We start from the raw sequence: 18,107 nt of genomic DNA, 5'->3' as shown, positions 1-18,107 counted from the left end.
CAAGGGGTATGGGGTAGGAACACACTTGACCTTTTCAGCAGGAGTGACAGAGCTGGTGGGAGGGGGGGAGGTAGGGGTGGTGGTGGGGTTTAGCGGCAAGCAGAGGTGACCTTTCACTAAGCCCTTCTCTATTCTACTCCTCTCCTCTCTCCCTCTGCTCTCCTCCTCTTGTCTACTGCCTGGTCAGCTACATCTAGATCAGCCCAGCACACAGGGAGGAGGGAGATTGGGGAGGACAAGCACAGAGAGGAGGTGTGAGGTGAAGGTTGGGACAGATAGGTGGAGGGGGGGACAGATTGGAGGGGAGCCAGATAGGAGGGGGGAGATAGAGGGGGGGCCAGACAGGAGGAGGGAGGTGGAGGGGGGGGACAGATTGGAGGGGAGCCAGATAGGAGGGGAGCCAGATAGGAGGGGGGAGATAGAGGGGGGGCCAGACAGGAGGAGGGAGGTGGAGGGGGGGACAGATAGGAGGGGGGCAAGATAGGAGGGGGGAGATAGAGGGGGGGCCAGACAGGAGGAGGGAGGTGGAGGGGGGGACAGATAGGAGGGGGGCAAGTTAGGAGGGGGGAGATAGAGGGGGGGCCAGACAGGAGGAGGGAGGTGGAGGGGGGGACAGATAGGAGGAGGGGCGGGACAGATAGGAGGAGGGGGGGACAGATTGGAGGGGAGCCAGATAGGAGGGGAGCCAGATAGGAGGGGGGAGATAGAGGGGGGGCCAGACAGGAGGAGGGAGGTGGAGGGGGGGACAGATAGGAGGGGGGAGATAGAGGGGGGGCCAGACAGGAGGAGGGAGGTGGAGGGGGGGACAGATAGGAGGGGGGCAAGATAGGAGGGGGGAGATAGAGGGGGGGCCAGACAGGAGGAGGGAGGTGGAGGGGGGGACAGATAGGAGGGGGGAGATAGAGGGGGGGCCAGACAGGAGGAGGGAGGTGGAGGGGGGGACAGATAGGAGGAGGGAGGTGGAGGGGGGGACAGATAGGAGGAGGGAGATAGAGGGGTGGCCAGACAGGAGGAGGGAGGTGGAGGGGGGGACAGATAGTAGGAGGGAGGTGGAGGGGGGGACAGATAGGAGGAGGGAGGTGGAGGGGACAGATAGGAGGAGGGAGGTGGAGGGGGGGACAGATAGGAGGAGGGAGGTGGAGGGGGGGACAGATAGGAGGAGGGAGGTGGAGGGGCAGGCCTCGGCGGGGCAGGCACTGTGTTCTTATCCTCTTATCTTGCAGAAATTAGTATACATGCGGAATCCGTGGATGGATACCTACAGATTCATCATCTTTACTCTCCATCTCTGTCCTCAGTCATCCTGCTGGTAGACAGTGTTTCTGATCTCACTATAGCGTCCTTCATTTTCTGCTTCCCTCTTATGTTACCTTTTATTTTATTTCCATCTCTCCCTCTCGCTCTCTCTCCATCCCTCCGCCACCCTCCCTCCACCCCTCCTCCCTCCAGTTCCCATCTTTGCATGTGCCTGATTCAATCGTGGTGACATGCCCCGTGGCTAGTTCAGCTCCCTCTGGGTTCGTCTCTGTCTGTGTGCTCTAGCTAGCTCCACTCTGTTGGTAGAGGCTGTTATTGTCCTGTGGGAGGGAGAGTGTAAAGTCCTGCAGCATGTCTCTATACATATCAGCTGCTAGAGTTGTAGTGTCTGGGTTGACAATAAGTGCAATAATAATGTAAGCACTGTAAATTTACCATAGTGATGTAACACAACAGTGATACTGTCTACCATAGTGATGTAACACAACAGTAACACTGTCTACCATAGTGATGTAACACAACAGTAACACTGTCTACCATAGTGATCTAACACAACAGTAACACTGTCTACCATAGTGATGTAACACAACAGTAACACTGTCTACCATAGTGATGTAACACAACAGTGATACTGTCTACCATAGTGATGTAACACAATAGTAACACTGTCTACCATAGTGATGTAACACTGTCTACCATAGTAATGTAACACAACAGTAACACTGTCTACCATAACGATCTAACAGAACTGTAACACTGTCTTCCATAGTGATCTAACAGAATTGTAACACTGTCTACCATAGTGATGTAACACAACAGTAACACTGTCTACCATAGTGATGTAACACAACAGTAACACTGTCTACCATAACGATCTAACAGAACTGTAACACTTCCTACCATAGTGATGTAACACAATAGCAACACTGTCTACCTTAGTGATGTAACACTGTCTACCATAGTAATGTAACACAACAGTAACACTGTCTACCATAACGATCTAACAGAACTGTAACACTGTCTACCATAACGATCTAACAGAACTGTAACACTGTCTACCATAGTGATGTAACACAACAGTAACACTGTCTACCATAGTGATGTAACACAACAGTGATACTGTCTACCATAGTGATGTAACACAATAGTAACACTGTCTACCATAGTGATGTAACACAACAGTAACACTGTCTACCATAGTGATGTAACACAACAGTGATACTGTCCACCATAGTGATGTAACACAACAGTAATACTGTCTACCATAGTGATGTAACACAACAGTAACACTGTCTACCATAGTGATGTAACACAACAGTGATACTGTCTACCATAGTGATGTAACACAATAGTAGCACTGTCTACCTTAGTGATGTAACACTGTCTACCATAGTAATGTAACACAACAGTAACACTGTCTACCATAACGATCTAACAGAACTGTAACACTGTCTACCATAACGATCTAACAGAACTGTAACACTGTCTACCATAGTGATGTAACACAACAGTAACACTGTCTACCATAGTGATGTAACACAACAGTGATACTGTCTACCATAGTGATGTAACACAATAGTAACACTGTCTACCATAGTGATGTAACACAACAGTAACACTGTCTACCATAGTGATGTAACACAACAGTGATACTGTCCACCATAGTGATGTAACACAACAGTAACACTGTCTACCATAGTGATGTAACACAACAGTAACACTGTCTACCATAGTGATGTAACACAACAGTGATACTGTCTACCATAGTGATGTAACACAATAGTAGCACTGTCTACCATAGTGATGTAACATTGTCTACCATAGTAATGTAACACAACAGTAACACTATCTACCATAACGATCTAAAAGAACTGTAACACTGTCTTCCATAGTGATCTAACAGAATTGTAACACTGTCTACCATAGTGATGTAACACAACAGTAACACTGTCTACCAAAGTAATGTAACATAAAAGTAACACTGTCTACCATAGTGATGTAACACTGTCTACCATAGTGATGTAACACAACAGTAACACTGTCTACCATAACGATCTAACAGAACTGTAACACTGTCTTCCATAGTGATCTAACAGAATTGTAACACTGTCTACCATAGTGATGTAACACAACAGTAACACTGTCTACCATAGTGATGTAACACAACAGTAACACTGTCTACCATAGTGATGTAACGCAACAGTGATACTGTCTACCATAGTGCTGTAACACAACAGTAACACTGTCTACCATAGTAATGTAACACAACAGTAACACTGTCTACCATAATGATCTAACATAACTGTAACACTGTCTACCATAGTGATGTTAACACAACAGTAACACTGTCTACCATAGTGATGTTAACACAACAGTAACACTGTCTACCATAGTGATGTAACACAACAGTAATACTGTTTACCATAAGGGCCAGTGTAAGACTACAGGAATGCTGTAGTTATCTTTAGTTTGTTATCTTATCTTAAACACACCCAAAAAATACATTTTCCTCTCTGTACACACACACACGGCTTACAGTAAAGTGGATCTCCATTAGTATTGAACAGCTCCATGAGAAAGATGGCTTGTCATTGTTTTTAATAGACAGAGAACAAACATGATACCTGGCTGATATCAGGCTGGAGGCATTAAACCGGCTCTCCTGAGGCTCATCCTGTTTATTAAACTGCGTCCCAAATAGCACCCTCTTCCCTATCTAGCTAGTGCACTACTTTTGATGAGAACCCTGGTTAAATATATAGGACTATATAGGGACGTGGATTTTATCACAGTCTGGCTGGAGAGAGAATAGCTGCTATCAAAACTCAGGAGTCTAATATCACTGAATGCTTTAGGTTCAATAGTAGTGTTCCTCCCTGTTTGACCACAACTAGTGCAGTGGGGTTTATGTGTTGAGTAGTGCAGTGATGTTGTCAGTTGTATGTACAGTAACATAGACTGTGTGTGTAGTGTAACGTGTGTTGGGTTGTGTGGGGTGTGTTATTTCTTCCCTTGTATGTATTGTTGTGTGTGTACATTGTGTTTTCATGCTGCTGGCTGCCTTTTTCCTCTACTCACCCTGCGTGTGTGTGTGTGTGTGTGTGTGTGTGTGTGTGTGTGTGTGTGTGTGTTACAGTATGTGTACTGTGTGTACTGTGTGTGTTTTCATGCTGCTGGGTGCCTTTCCCCTCTAGCCCTGCCTGTGTGTCTGTGTGTTCTGACAGGCCCTGGAAAGTGAGTTTGTGTCGTGTCAGCTGCATCAGTGGGTTGACCTTATTTTCGGCTACAAGCAGCGCGGGCCTGAGGCGGTGCGCGCCCTCAATGTCTTTCACCACCTGACCTACGAGGGTTCCGTCAGCCTGGACAGCATCACTGACCCCGCCCTCAGAGAGGTACGCCTTGACACGACACGCTACGATACGCACGTCCCTGTCACCATGGACACCAAACCCCACCCCTCCCATCTACCCAGCTCCACCATAGATAGATAGTGCTGCTTCTGTCTGGGTTCAGTTCAGTTCATTTATTGGGTAATTCACAGGAATTTGTCTTTGTTAAACCATAATCATTTACAGACAACAGGACATAGACGACAACAACCACATAAAACACATATAGAGTACACACAGAAATGGGTTTACAGTATAGTTGTTGCAAATACATGATCAATACAGTACAAAGTCAAGGGTAGCTTTATTTACTATCTCTCATTCACTCCATTTACAATTGACATTATTCTTTACTACTCCTATATTACTGCAGACCCACTCACTCACTCACTCACTCACTCACTCACTCACTCACTCACTCACTCACTCACTCACTCACTCACTCACTCACTCACTCACTCACACCCAGGTCAATGAATGTTAGTCTGAAGTGTTGTTTGATATACATCATCAAGGGCTCATCTAGTGAATAGACATGGGAGTGAATCCTCTCATTTACATTTAATTAATTGACGAGATCTGAACTGTTCTCTGAGCGACAGGAAGCTGTGAATAGCTTAATTGCAGAGAGAGAGAGGGGAGGAGGTAGAATGGAAAGAAGAGAGAAACCGAGGTAGAGAGAGAGGGAGGTAGAGAGAGAGGGAGGTAGAGAAAGAGAGGGAGGTAGAGAGCGTGAGGAAGAGGAGGTAGAATGAGAGGTAGAGAGGGAGAGGAGGAGGTAGAGAGCGGGTGGTAGAAAGAGAGGGTGGTAGAGAGAGCAAGAGGAGGAGGTAGAGAGGAAGGTAGAGAGAGAGAGCAGGACATCGAGGGAGAGGGAGGAAGAGAGAGAGGGGGAGGAAGAGAGAAGTAGAGTGAGGGAGAGAGTGAGGGAGGTAGAGAGAGAGGGAGGTATAGAGAGAGAGACAAGGAGGTAGAGAGAGAGGGAGTGGAGGAGGTAGAAGGAGAGGGAGGTAGAGAAAGAGAAAGGAGGAGAGGTTAGTATAGATAGGGAATGCGAGGGAGATAGATAGGTACACCAGTAACAGCTGGCATGCAGCAGCAGTGTGGTGTTTTCAGTGTGATCTCCTCTCCCTGTGATATCCACCATCTGCCGTCTGTAAAACAACTCATTTATATCCCGTCACTTCCCGGGCCGCCTTTATCTATCAAGTGACCACTATGCAAATCACTCAGCTGCCTAATTACCAAACAATATGGACAACGGCTTTGGTTTTCATTATTTCCTCTCAGGCTTTTTCAGACAATGGCAATTATTGGAGTCATTCGGCTGTGAGGTTTTGGAAGCTGTCTGTCTGTCTGCCACCCTGCGTGGCGATAGTGTTGGGATGGGAGCTGACTGTGTAGCTTCATACTGCCTAATGGTGGTGACCAGTTGATGTTGTCTCCTTTCTGACATGTGTATGTTGGAGGGAGGACTTAGCTCAGCTAAATGCAACAGATATGATAAGTACTAATGAAGGTATGCCTGAATACCTTGAGTCCTTCGTCAGATCCTCTTATTCTTACTCCATAGCAGGTTAATAATTACTGTCTGTCATTTACTCAGAGACAGAAACCTAAGGTCAAGTCTGCAAAACAACAAATGCATCTGTGAGATATAATACGTAGCTCAAGGAAGAAAGTTTCAATGCTTCAGACATTAGACCTTCTATCTCAAGCACTACAATTAACGATAGACATAAACCTGCATCCCACATGGCACTCTATTCCCTACACAGTGCAGTACTTTTGAGAAGAGCCCTATGGAAAAGGCTGCCTTTTGGGACGCATCCCAAGGATAGATTTGGCTGATAATGGTGGAAGTGGTGGGATCCTGTGTATTGGTGGAAATAAGGTGGCAGCGCTGGGATCCATGTGTGGAGCTGCTCCCAGTCAAAGGATCCCAACATGGTTCTATTTCAGCTGACTCACCAGCCAGTCAGCCAGCCAGCCTGTCAGTCAGCCAGCCATCCTATCAGTCAGCCAGAGAGCCTATCAGTTAGTCAGTCAGCCAGCCTATCAGTTAGTCAGTCAGTCAGCCTATCAGTTAGTCAGTCAGCCAGCCTATCAGTTAGTCAGTCAGTCAGTCAGCCATTCTGAGTGGATGTGCTGATTGGTTCCAGAACTTTCTGAGATGTGCTGATTGACTCCAAAACATTCTGGGATGTGTTGATTGGCTCCCGAACATTTTAGGATGTGTTGATTGGCTTCAGGCAGGGACTGGTTCGTACCTGTCTGACAGGTGCAACCACAGGTCTGACATTAACCACTACAATTATGGCATTAAAATGTCAAGGAATTAGAAAGTCAGAATGAGAGATAATCATTCCTCTGACTAGGTGTCAGATTAGACTGGCTGATGGTGGCTGCTGTTACATGCGTCCGGGCCACCCGGGCCGTGGTTGGCTAAGACAGGCGTCCGGGCCGTGGTTGGCTGAGGGCACAGTGACAGGTCTACTGGGCGCGCTGCTGGAACAGCAGTCCTACTGCAGCCTTGATGTCGATCCTGACAGCCTTCTCATATGGAAAACATGACAGCAGCCCCCTGATACAGACCCTGCTGTATCACTCAGACACAAACAGACAAATTATTCATCAGTGAGGCTGTTCTCCTGCAGACAGCCAATCACACAGCCTCCAGTTAGAAGGGCCGTTGCTGCCTATTGAAGGCACAAACAACATGGGGGGATGTGTGCTAGCCCAATGAAGGTGTCCTTGTGATGACAGAAGCTTTGAAGCTGCTTTCATTATGCTTACCGCAGTCACCTAGCCGTAGTAGCAGTGCTGCCATGCTGGTGTTTAAATAGTTGACCTCAACTAGAAGAAGATCCCTTGATAAGCTATACATAACTTAAAAGACACAGATTCCTGGTGATGGTAGCTGTGGTTGTGACAACATTGTTAGAGACAAGCCGGTGTACTTCTACATACGGTAGTTCACATGTCAACTCAGAGACGCTCATTCCCAGAGACCCTTCAGGCTAACTTCTGTCTGTGGTGAAAGGGTTACCTGCAGCCAGTCCACACGGGCTCATCTCAAAGTCCCTTACATTGTTCCAATGACAATGGGGAATGTTAACTTCATAAACGTGTTGACTTCATAACCTCACAACAAGGTTTTAATAGTGTAAGAAAGGATGGAATTCAAAACATGTCTTTTGGCTTTGTGTGGGTGCGGGTGGTGCCTTGGTTAAAGTTTGTGCGTCCATGTTTCTTATGGATCCTTTAGAATGTAATTATATGATAATTAAGAACTACAGTCATCACACTTCCAGAGGAAAACTCGGATCTCAACTACACAGAAAAACACAATCTATTAGTATGACCCATCCGTGTTGATTTGGTGTGTGGAGCATTCATTCTATGTGGGTGAAATGTGATGCATACCTGATAAACAGGAGTTCATTAGTTCCTACTTCCCAGGTACAATGAGTCAGTACTATACCAAGCATTATACCTGTCTGTCTGTTGTCCATCCCCCTGCCCGCCCGTCCTTCTGTCCCTCTGCCCCCCTAGGCCAGGTGATAGCTGCTGATACACCTGTGTGTTCATCCAGGCAGGTTGCTTGATGCTGGGAGCTACATCAGCAGATAGTTACGCAATAAGTGCCACTTATCAGCCAAAAGACAAGCAGGGCCTTAAAGCAGGCGGTCCGTAAATGAATGAACTGCCTGTTAAGTCTTCTAGATGGCTGTTAAGATACAGGTGACGTTCTGACACACCGACCGCAGAGAGGATTAGCGCTATTGGCATGTTGTTGTGATGGTCGGGAGAAAACATGCACTTCAGATAACCTTCAATCACTCTGCTCTCTGTCTCTCTGCTCTCTCTCTCTCTCTCTCTCTCTCTCTCTCTCTCTCTCTGTCTCTCTCTCTCTGCTCCCTGTCTCTCTCTCTGTCTCTGCTCTCTGTCTCTCTCTCTCTCTCTGTCTCTGCTCTCTGTCTCTCTCTCTCTCTCTCTCTCTCTCTCTCTGTCTCTCTCTCTGCTCCCTGTCTCTCTCTCTGCTCCCTGTCTCTCTCTCTCTCTCTCTGCTCTCGGTCTCTCTCTCTCTGCTCTCTGTCTCTCTCTCTGCTCCCTGTCTCTCTCTCTGCTCTCTCTCTGCTCTCTGTCTCTCTCTCTCTCTCTCTCTATCTCTCTCTCTCTGTCTCTCTCTCTGCTCCCTGTCTCTCTCTCTGCTCCCTGTCTCTCTCTCTGCTCCCTCTCTCTCTCTCTCTCTCTCTGCTCTCTGTCTCTCTCTCTCTGCTCTCTGTCTCTCTCTCTGCTCCCTGTCTCTCTCTCTGCTCTCTCTCTGCTCTCTCTTTCTCTCTCTGCTCTCTCTCTCTGCTCTCTGTCTCTCTCTCTCTCTGTCTCTGCTCTCTCTCTCTCTCTCTCTCTCTCTCTGTCTCTCTCTCTGCCACATGTCTCTCTCTCTGCTCCCTGTCTCTCTCTCTGCTCCCTGCCTCTCTCTCTCTGCTCTCTGTCTCTCTCTCTCTGCTCCCTGTCTCTTTCTCTGCTCTCTATCTGCTCTCTCTTTCTCTCTCTGCTCTCTCTCTCTGCTCTCTGTCTCTCTCTCTCTCTCTCTCTCTCTCTCTCTCTGTCTCTCTCTCTGCTCCCTGTCTCTCTCTCTGCTCCCTGTCTCTCTCTCTCTCTCTCTGCTCTCGGTCTCTCTCTCTCTGCTCTCTGTCTCTCTCTCTGCTCCCTGTCTCTCTCTCTGCTCTCTCTCTGCTCTCTGTCTCTCTCTCTCTCTCTCTCTCTCTATCTCTCTCTCTCTGTCTCTCTCTCTGCTCCCTGTCTCTCTCTCTGCTCCCTGTCTCTCTCTCTGCTCCCTCTCTCTCTCTCTCTCTCTCTGCTCTCTGTCTCTCTCTCTCTGCTCTCTGTCTCTCTCTCTGCTCCCTGTCTCTCTCTCTGCTCTCTCTCTGCTCTCTCTTTCTCTCTCTGCTCTCTCTCTCTGCTCTCTGTCTCTCTCTCTCTCTGTCTCTGCTCTCTCTCTCTCTCTCTCTCTCTCTCTGTCTCTCTCTCTGCCACATGTCTCTCTCTCTGCTCCCTGTCTCTCTCTCTGCTCCCTGTCTCTCTCTCTCTGCTCTCTGTCTCTCTCTCTCTGCTCTCTGTCTCTCTCTCTGCTCCCTGTCTCTTTCTCTGCTCTCTATCTGCTCTCTCTTTCTCTCTCTGCTCTCTCTCTCTGCTCTCTGTCTCTCTCTCTCTCTCTCTCTCTCTCGCTCTCTCTGCTCTCTCTCTCTGCTCCCTGTCTCTTTCTCTGCTCTCTATCTGCTCTCTCTTTCTCTCTCTGCTCTCTCTCTCTGCTCTCTCTCTCTGTCTCTCTCTCTGCCACATGTCTCTCTCTCTGCTCCCTGTCTCTCTCTCTGCTCCCTGTCTCTCTCTCTCTGCTCTCTGTCTCTCTCTCTCTGCTCTCTGTCTCTCTCTCTCTGCTCTGTCTCTCTCTCTCTGCTCCCTGTCTCTCTCTGCTCTTTCTTTCTCTCTCTGCTCTCTCTCTCTGCTCTCTGTCTCTCTCTCTCTCTCTCTCTCTCTCTCTCTCTGTCTCTCTCTCTCTGCTCCCTGTCTCTCTCTGTCTCTGCTCTCTCTCTCTCTCTCTCTCTCTCTCTCTCTCTGTCTCTCTCTCTGCTCCCTGTCTCTCTCTCTGTTCCCTGTCTCTCTCTCTCTGCTCTCTGTCTCTCTCTCTGTCTCCTCTCTGCTCCCTGTCTCTCTCTCTGCTCTCTGCTCTCTGTCTCTCTCTCTGCTCTGCTCTCTCTCTGCTCTCTCTTTCTCTCTCTGCTCTCTCTCCCCTCTCTCTCTCTGCTCTCTCTCTCTCTCTGCCCTCTCTCTCTGCTCACACTCTTTCTTTGCCTATAGAAACATAGCAGTTGTACACAGTCAACGTTCCACAGGAGAACCAAAATAATTATTCTGTACATTTTTTCTGATGTCTTCCACATGGCCCTCTGGTTCTTTCTGATCTCTGGATCAGATTTCGCTATGTGAATAGACATGGTGACCCTGACCCCAGCCCTCACCTAAAATAGCTATAATGGGACTAGGTTATTACTTGACTGACTGCATAGTAAAGAACCACTGACTGATAATGGTTGCCAAATGTGCTCGCCGCTCGACGACTCCTGGGAAACATCCACTGGTGTCCCACAATGTTCAACTGACCAGGGGGCTTCACCTCTCTGGTGCTATGCATGATGGGAAGTGACCTGGGGATTGTGGGTAGATGGTCCTGGCTAAGGATCACCTCCTACCCAGAACATATTGCTCCCACTATGGCATGTGGTTGCCAATAGAAGCTGTAGATACTGAATGGTGTGTACTGTCTAGTACTGTGTGTGTGTGCATTTGCTCTCTGCCTTTGTTCCAGGCCCAATAACATGGACATGGGGCCTGCTGCAGTCCTAGCATCATGTCAGTCCAGGTTAGCATCAGTGTGGAGGGTCCCGGGATGGGAATGGTTAACTGAAGCATGTTAATAGGGAAAGGGTTGTCTCTTCCATACTAACACTTGGATGACTCTGCAGGCTGAGAGGGGAGGAAATGGGGAGAAAAGGGGGAGGACCTAGACAAATTGTCAGTGCAGGCTGAGAGGGGAGGAAATGGGGAGAAATGAGGGAGGACCTAGACAAATTGTCAGTGCAGGCTGAGAGGGGAGGGAAAGAGGAGAAAGGGGGGAGGACCTAGACAAATTGTCAGTGCAGGCTGAGAGGGGAGGGAAAGGGGAGAAAGGGGGGAGGACCTAGACAAATTGTCAGTGCAGGCTGAGAGGGGAGGAAATGGGGAGAAAGGGGGGAGGACCTAGACAAATTGTCAGTGCAGGCTGAGAGGGGAGGAAATGGGGAGAAAGGGGGGAGGACCTAGACGAATTGTCAGTGCAGGCTGAGAGGGGAGGGAAAGGGGAGAAAGGAGGGAGGACCTAGACGAATTGTCAGTGCAGGCTGAGAGGGGAGGACCTAGACGAATTGTCAGTGCAGGCTGAGAGGGGAGGAAATGGGGAGAAAGGGGGGAGGACCTAGACGAATTGTCAGTGCAGGCTGAGAGGGGAGGGAATGGGGAGAAAGGTGGGCGGACCTAGACGAATTGTCAGTGCAGGCTGAGAGGGGAGGAAATGGGGAGAAAGGGGGGAGGACCTAGATGAATTGTCAGTGCAGGCTGAGAGGGGAGGGAAAAGGGAGAAAGGGGGGAGGACCTAGATGAATTGTCAGTGCAGGCTGAGAGGGGAGGGAAAGGGGAGAAAGGGGGGAGGACCTAGACAAATTGTCAGTGCAGGCTGAGAGGGGAGGAAATGGGGAGAAAGGGGGGAGGACCTAGACAAATTGTCAGTGCAGGCTGAGAGGGGAGGAAATGGGGAGAAAGGGGGGAGGACCTAGACAAATTGTCAGTGCAGGCTGAGAGGGGAGGAAAGGGGAGAAAGGGGTGAGGACCTAGACGAATTGTCAGTGCAGGCTGAGAGGGGAGGGAAAGGGGAGAAAGGGGGGAGGACCTAGATGAATTGTCAGTGCAGGCTGAGAGGGGAGGAAATGGGGAGAAAGGGGGGAGGACCTAGATGAATTGTCAGTGCAGGCTGAGAGGGGAGGGAAAGGGGAGAAAGGGGGGAGGACCTAGATTAATTGTCAGTGCAGGCTGAGGGGAGGAAATGGGGGGAAAGGAGGGAGGAGCTAGACGAATTGTCAGTGCAAGCTGAGAGGGTGGACCTAGACGAATTGTCAGTGCGGGCTGAGAGGAGAGGAAATGGGGAGAAAGGAGGGAGGACCTAGACGAATTGTCAGTGCAGGCTGAGAGGGGAGGAAATGGCGAGAAAGGGGGGGAGGACCTAGACGAATTGTCAGTGCAAGCTGAGAGGGTGGACCTAGACGAATTGTCAGTGCAGGCTGAGAGGGGAGGACCTAGACGAATTGTCAGTGCGGGCTGAGAGGGGAGGAAATGGGGAGAAAGGAGGGAGGACCTAGACAAATTGTCAGTGCAGGCTGAGAGGGGAGGAAATGGCGAGAAAGGGGGGAGGACCTAGACGAATTGTCAGTGCAGGCTGAGAGGGGAGGAAATGGGGAGAAAGGAGGGAGGACCTAGATGAATTGTCAGTGCAGGCTGAGAAGGGAGGGAAAGGGGAGAAAGGGGGGAGGACCTAGATGAATTGTCAGTGCAGGCTGAGAGGGGAGGGAAAGGGGAGAAAGGAGGGAGGACCTAGACGAATTGTCAGTGCAGGCTGAGAGGGGAGGACCTAGACGAATTGTCAGTGCAGGCTGAGAGGGGAGGACCTAGACGAATTGTCAGTGCGGGCTGAGAGGGGAGGACCTAGACGAATTGTCAGTGCAGGCTGAGAGGGGAGGACCTAGACTAATTGTCAGTGCGGGCTGAGAGGGGAGGACCTAGATGAATTGTCAGTGCAGGCTGAGAGGGGAGGAAATGGGGAGAAAGGAGGGAGGACCTAGATGAATTGTCAGTGCAGGCTGAGAGGGGAGGAAATGGGGAGAAAGGTGGGAGGACCTAGACGAATTGTCAGTGCAGGCTGGGAGGGGAGGAAATGGGGAGAAAGGAGGGAGGACCTAGACAAATTGTCAGTGCAGGCTGAGAGGGGAGGGAAAGGGGAGAAAGGGGGGAGGACCTAGACGAATTGTCAGTGCAGGCTGAGAGGGGAGGACCTAGATGAATTGTCAGTGCAGGCTGAGAGGGGAGGACCTAGACGAATTGTCAGTGCAGGCTGAGAGGGGAGGACCTAGACGAATTGTCAGTGCGGGCTGAGAGGGGAGGACCTAGATGAATTGTCAGTGCAGGCTGAGAGGGGAGGACCTAGACGAATTGTCAGTGCAGGCTGAGAGAGGAGGACCTAGAAGAATTGTCAGTGCGGGCTGAGAGGGGAGGACCTAGATGAATTGTCAGTGCAGGCTGAGAGGGGAGGACCTAGACGAATTGTCAGTGCAGGCTGAGAGGGGAGAACCTAGACGAATTGTCAGTGCAGGCTGAGAGGGGAGGAAATGGGGAGAAAGGGGGGAGGACCTAGACGAATTGTCAGTGCAGGCTGAGAGGGGAGGAAATGGGGAGAAAGGAGGGAGGACCTAGACAAATTGTCAGTGCAGGCTGAGAGGGGAGGACCTAGATGAATTGTCAGTGCAGGCTGAGAGGGGTGGACCTAGACGAATTGTCAGTGCAGGCTGAGAGGGGAGGACCTAGACGAATTGTCAGTGCAGGCTGAGAGGGGTGGACCTAGACGAATTGTCAGTGCAGGCTGAGAGGGGAGGACCTAGATGAATTGTCAGTGCACTCCTCTCATCCCTCTACACCCCTCCTTGGAGGCACAGCTGAGTTAGGATTTGCTTGCATTGTCAACTAACGCATTGACCCATCACTTTGATGATTATTGATAGTGACAGCAGTATCTCTCTTTTTCTCTCCTCTTCCTCTCTCTCATCTCTCTCCTCTCTCCGTCTCCCTCTCTCTCTGTTCATTCTCTCCTCCATTTCTCCTCCCCCTTTCTCTGTCTCTCTGTCAACCCTCTCCCCCTCTCTATCACTGTCTCTCCCCTGCTCTCCCCCTCTCTATTGCTGCTCTCCCCTGCTCTCCCCCTTTCTATTGCTGTCTCTCCCCTGCTCTCCCCCTTTCTATCGCTGTCTCTCCCCTGCTCTCCCCCTCTCTATCGCTGTCTCTCCCCTGCTCTCCCCCTCTCTATCGCTGTCTCTCCCCTGCTCTCCCCCTCTCTATCGCTGTCTCTCCCCTGCTCTCCCCCTCTCTATCTCTGTCTCTCCCCTGCTCTCCCCCTCTCTATCTCTGTCTCTCCCCTGCTCTCCCCTCTCTATCGCTCTCTCCCCTTCTCTCCCCCTCTCTCTCCCCTCTATCACTGCTCCCCCTCCTCTCTCCCGCTCTATCGCTCTCTCTCTCTATCCTCCCGCTCTCCTCAGGCGATGGAGCAGCAGATTCTGATTGTTGGACAGACTCCGTCTCAGTTGCTCATTGAGCCTCATCCTCCTCGCAGCTCGGCCATGCACCTGGTGAGACACACAGCATGCTGGGAAAATTGTTTCCACTGCGTCTCTGTCTATCTGTGTGCTTGCGTGTGTGTCCATGAAAGTGTGTCTCTGCATTCATGTTGTGTTTTTGGTGTATGTGGTAATCCCATCTCTCCATGGTGAGAGAGAGAAGATGTTGTCAGTAGGTTTCTCTGTGCTCTCTTTTCTACCATGTTCTTCACTCCTTGTACCCACTCCACATTTCAACTCTCATATATGTCTGTATTCATGCAGGCTGTAAGAACCAGGACTAAAAAGTAGAAATGTGCAATGAAAGCATCAGGAGTCAACACAGACAACACATTTACATTTTACAAGCGGTTTCATCATTAAATATCAAAACCATAACAATACCAACGCCTTACTCCTTACCAGAAAATAACTGCTACCAACAGATTTCCCATTGAATGAGCAGTTGGTGTCTGCTGTGTAGAGCAGAGGAAAGTGTGTCCCCTACTGGCCCAGTTCTACCACAGCAGTCAGCTGCTGTCTGAGGTCTTGTTGGTTAAGTCCTTTTTGCTATCCCCATAGTCAACTAAACTGAGGGCCACGTTTTCGTAGTGTCAAAGAATTGTGCAAAGTGCAAAAATGATCTAAATGATTTAGCACTAGGAAAATGTTGCCCTGACCGTGTTTGCAAGTGAAGATACATGCACATGGATGGACAACCCTTGTCCCTGATGTTTCATGTTCTAACCATCTGACATAACAGCTCCATCTGATGTTTCTAACCCCTGTCTGTCTTTCTGTGTGTATGCCTATGTGTACAGTATGGCTCTTCTCCCTTCTTCCTCCTCTCCCCCTCTTCCTCCCCCCCTCCTCCCGTCTCCTCCCTTCTCCTCCCTACCACTCACTTTCTCCTCCTTCCTGTCCTCCTCCTCCCTCCTGTCCTCCTCTTCCTCCTCCTCCCACCCTCCCCTCCTCTTCCTCCTCCTCCCCTCCTCTTCCCTCCTTTTCCTCTTCCCTCTCCTCCTCCCTCCTGTCCTCCTCCCTACCCTCTCCCAACCTCCTCTCCTCTCCTCTCCTCTCCTCTCCTCTCCTCTCCTCTCCTCTCCTCTCCTCTCCTCTCCTCTCCTCTCCTCTCCTCTCCTCCCTCCTCCACCATGTACATGCAGCTCCTCCGTGTCTGAACCCTGTTTTACCTCCACACTAATTACCTCTCTCCATTCTGTCCCCTTCTCTCTCATCCTCCTCCATCCTGCCATCCTCCACCCTCCACACTCCTTGTCTTCTTCTCTCTTCTACTCAATAGTGTTTCCTTCCCCAGAGTCCTCTGATGTTTAAGGACCAGATGCAGCAGGATGTGATCATGGTGTTGAAGTTCCCCTCCAACTCCCCGGTGACACACGTAGCAGCCAACACCCTGCCACACCTCTCTGTCCCTGCCGCTGTCACCGTCACCTGTAGCCGACTGTTTGCTGTCAACCGCTGGCACAACACCGTCGGTGAGTGGACTACACACACACAGACGCCAGAAAACACAGGCCAGAACACACATACATACACACACACACACACACACACACACACACACACACACACACACACACACACACACACACACACACACACACACACTCAGGCCAGAACACATATGCTCTTGTAAAACTAATTGCGTGTTCCACCACATGTGCTACCTACCACAGCAGTGGCCCTGTAAAATCCCTCCATACCAACCAGGGCAAGTATATGCACTACAGCTGTTCAGGTCTGTAGCACAGCCTGGGTCTGGAGCACAGCCTGGGTCGTAGCACAGCCTGGGTCTGGAGCACAGTCTGGGCCTGGGTCTGTAGCAAAGCCTGGGTTTGTAGCACAGCACAGCCTGGGTCTGGAGCACAGCACAGCCTGGGCCTGGAGCACAGCATGGGTCTGGAGCACAGCACAGCCTGGGTCTGGAGCACAGCCTGGGTCTGTAGCACAGCACAGCCTGGGTCTGTAGCACAGCCTGGGTCTGTAGCACAGCCTGGGTCTGGAGCACAGCCTGGGTCTGTAGCACCACCTGGGTCTGTAGCACCGCCTGGGTCTGGTGCACAGCTTGGGTCTGTAGAGTTAGCCAGCACCATCTCCACAGTCATTCATGGTTGCGTCCCTAATTGTACCTGATTTCCTATATAGTCCACTTCATTTGACCAGTGCCTTAGCACTGCATCATATCACCCACTCTGCTACACCCCTTGGTCAGGTGAAGAGAGTCTGAGTGTTTCCACATATTGGTCCTCAGGCATGTGTGAACAACATTACCCACCAACACTCCAAGGAACACACACTCACGCAGGGGCACAAACACATACACATATACGCACGCACAAACGCAAACGCAAACACACACACACACACACACACACACACACATACACACTTCTCGGAAACCAAACTCACCTCATGGTCAAGGGTCACTGCAAAGCTTACTGGGAAATTAGGCTGCGACTGCACCACATTCTCCTCACACTTCCACATCTGTCACTGGAGCACACACTCATCACACACACACACACACCGAGTTGAGTACCCGAGTGGAGCCTTACATTCTGTCGTTAATGACCACAGCTGCAGCTCCAATGTTTTTCTGTTGGAGAGAAGAAAAGTGTTCTGGGTTCCAACAATAATGAGCAGAATAATAAGGGCTTCATATTCCCAGCATGCTGCTGTGTTTCTGCCATCCAGTCTCTCTCCAGGGGATCATAGCTCTACTCAGCCTGACAGTCAGGAACTGAAATCAATAAGCTTCATGGAAACCTTCATGAACCAACCTCTAACCATGGAGCAGGTGCTCAGGGGTGTGTGTGCGTGTGTGTGTGTGCGTGTGTGCATGTGTGTGTGTGTGTGTGTGTGTGTGTACACGTGTGCGTGATATACAGTGCATTGCGAAAGTATTCGGCCCCCTTGAACTTTACGACCTTTTTGCCACATTTCAGGCTTCAAACATAAAGATATAAAACTGTATTTTTTTGTGAAGAATCAACAACAAGTGGGACACAATCATGAAGTGGAACGACATTTATTGGATATTTCAAAAAAAAATTAACAAATCAAAAACTGAAAAATTGGGCGTGCAAAATTATTCAGCCCCTTTACTTTCAGTGCAGCAAACTCTCTCCAGAAGTTCAGTGAGGATCTCTGAATGATCCAATGTTGACCTAAATGACTAATGATGATAAATACAATCCACCTGTGTGTAATCAAGTCTCCGTATAAATGCACCTGCACTGTGATAGTCTCAGAGGTCCGTTAAAAGCGCAGAGAGCATCATGAAGAACAAGGAACACACCAGGCAGGTCCGAGATACTGTTGTGAAGAAGTTTAAAGCCGGATTTGGATACAAAAAGATTTCCCAAGCTTTAAACATCCCAAGGAGCACTGTGCAAGCGATAATATCGAAATGGAAGGAGTATCAGACCACTGCAAATCTACCAAGACCTGGCCGTCCCTCTAAACTTTCAGCTCATACAAGGAG

The 18,107-nt window shown here is 49.7% G+C and overlaps 1 protein-coding gene across 6 annotated transcripts in view; it reads left to right on the top strand.

Annotated features, from left to right (window-relative positions):
- Positions 1 to 18,107, top strand: part of LOC110503343 (neurobeachin) — a 330,014-nt gene that overhangs the window by 293,318 nt on the left and 18,589 nt on the right. For 4 of the 6 annotated variants that reach the window (XM_036961702.1, XM_036961698.1, XM_036961701.1 and 1 more), the window contains 3 exons: positions 4,482 to 4,649; positions 14,546 to 14,635; positions 15,906 to 16,098. In XM_036961702.1, the coding sequence (XP_036817597.1) occupies positions 4,482 to 4,649; positions 14,546 to 14,635; positions 15,906 to 16,098 (451 nt within the window). The remainder of the gene's footprint in view (positions 1 to 4,481; positions 4,650 to 14,545; positions 14,636 to 15,905; positions 16,099 to 18,107) is intronic. The other 2 variants (XM_036961703.1, XM_036961700.1) reach the window with 1 other exon arrangement.

Source organism: Oncorhynchus mykiss, chromosome 24 (assembly GCF_013265735.2).
Source record: "Oncorhynchus mykiss isolate Arlee chromosome 24, USDA_OmykA_1.1, whole genome shotgun sequence".
NCBI classification, from domain to species: domain Eukaryota; kingdom Metazoa; phylum Chordata; class Actinopteri; order Salmoniformes; family Salmonidae; genus Oncorhynchus; species Oncorhynchus mykiss.
The sequence above is the reverse complement of the archived record's forward strand: the minus strand, read 5'-3'. Positions and strand labels throughout refer to the sequence as shown.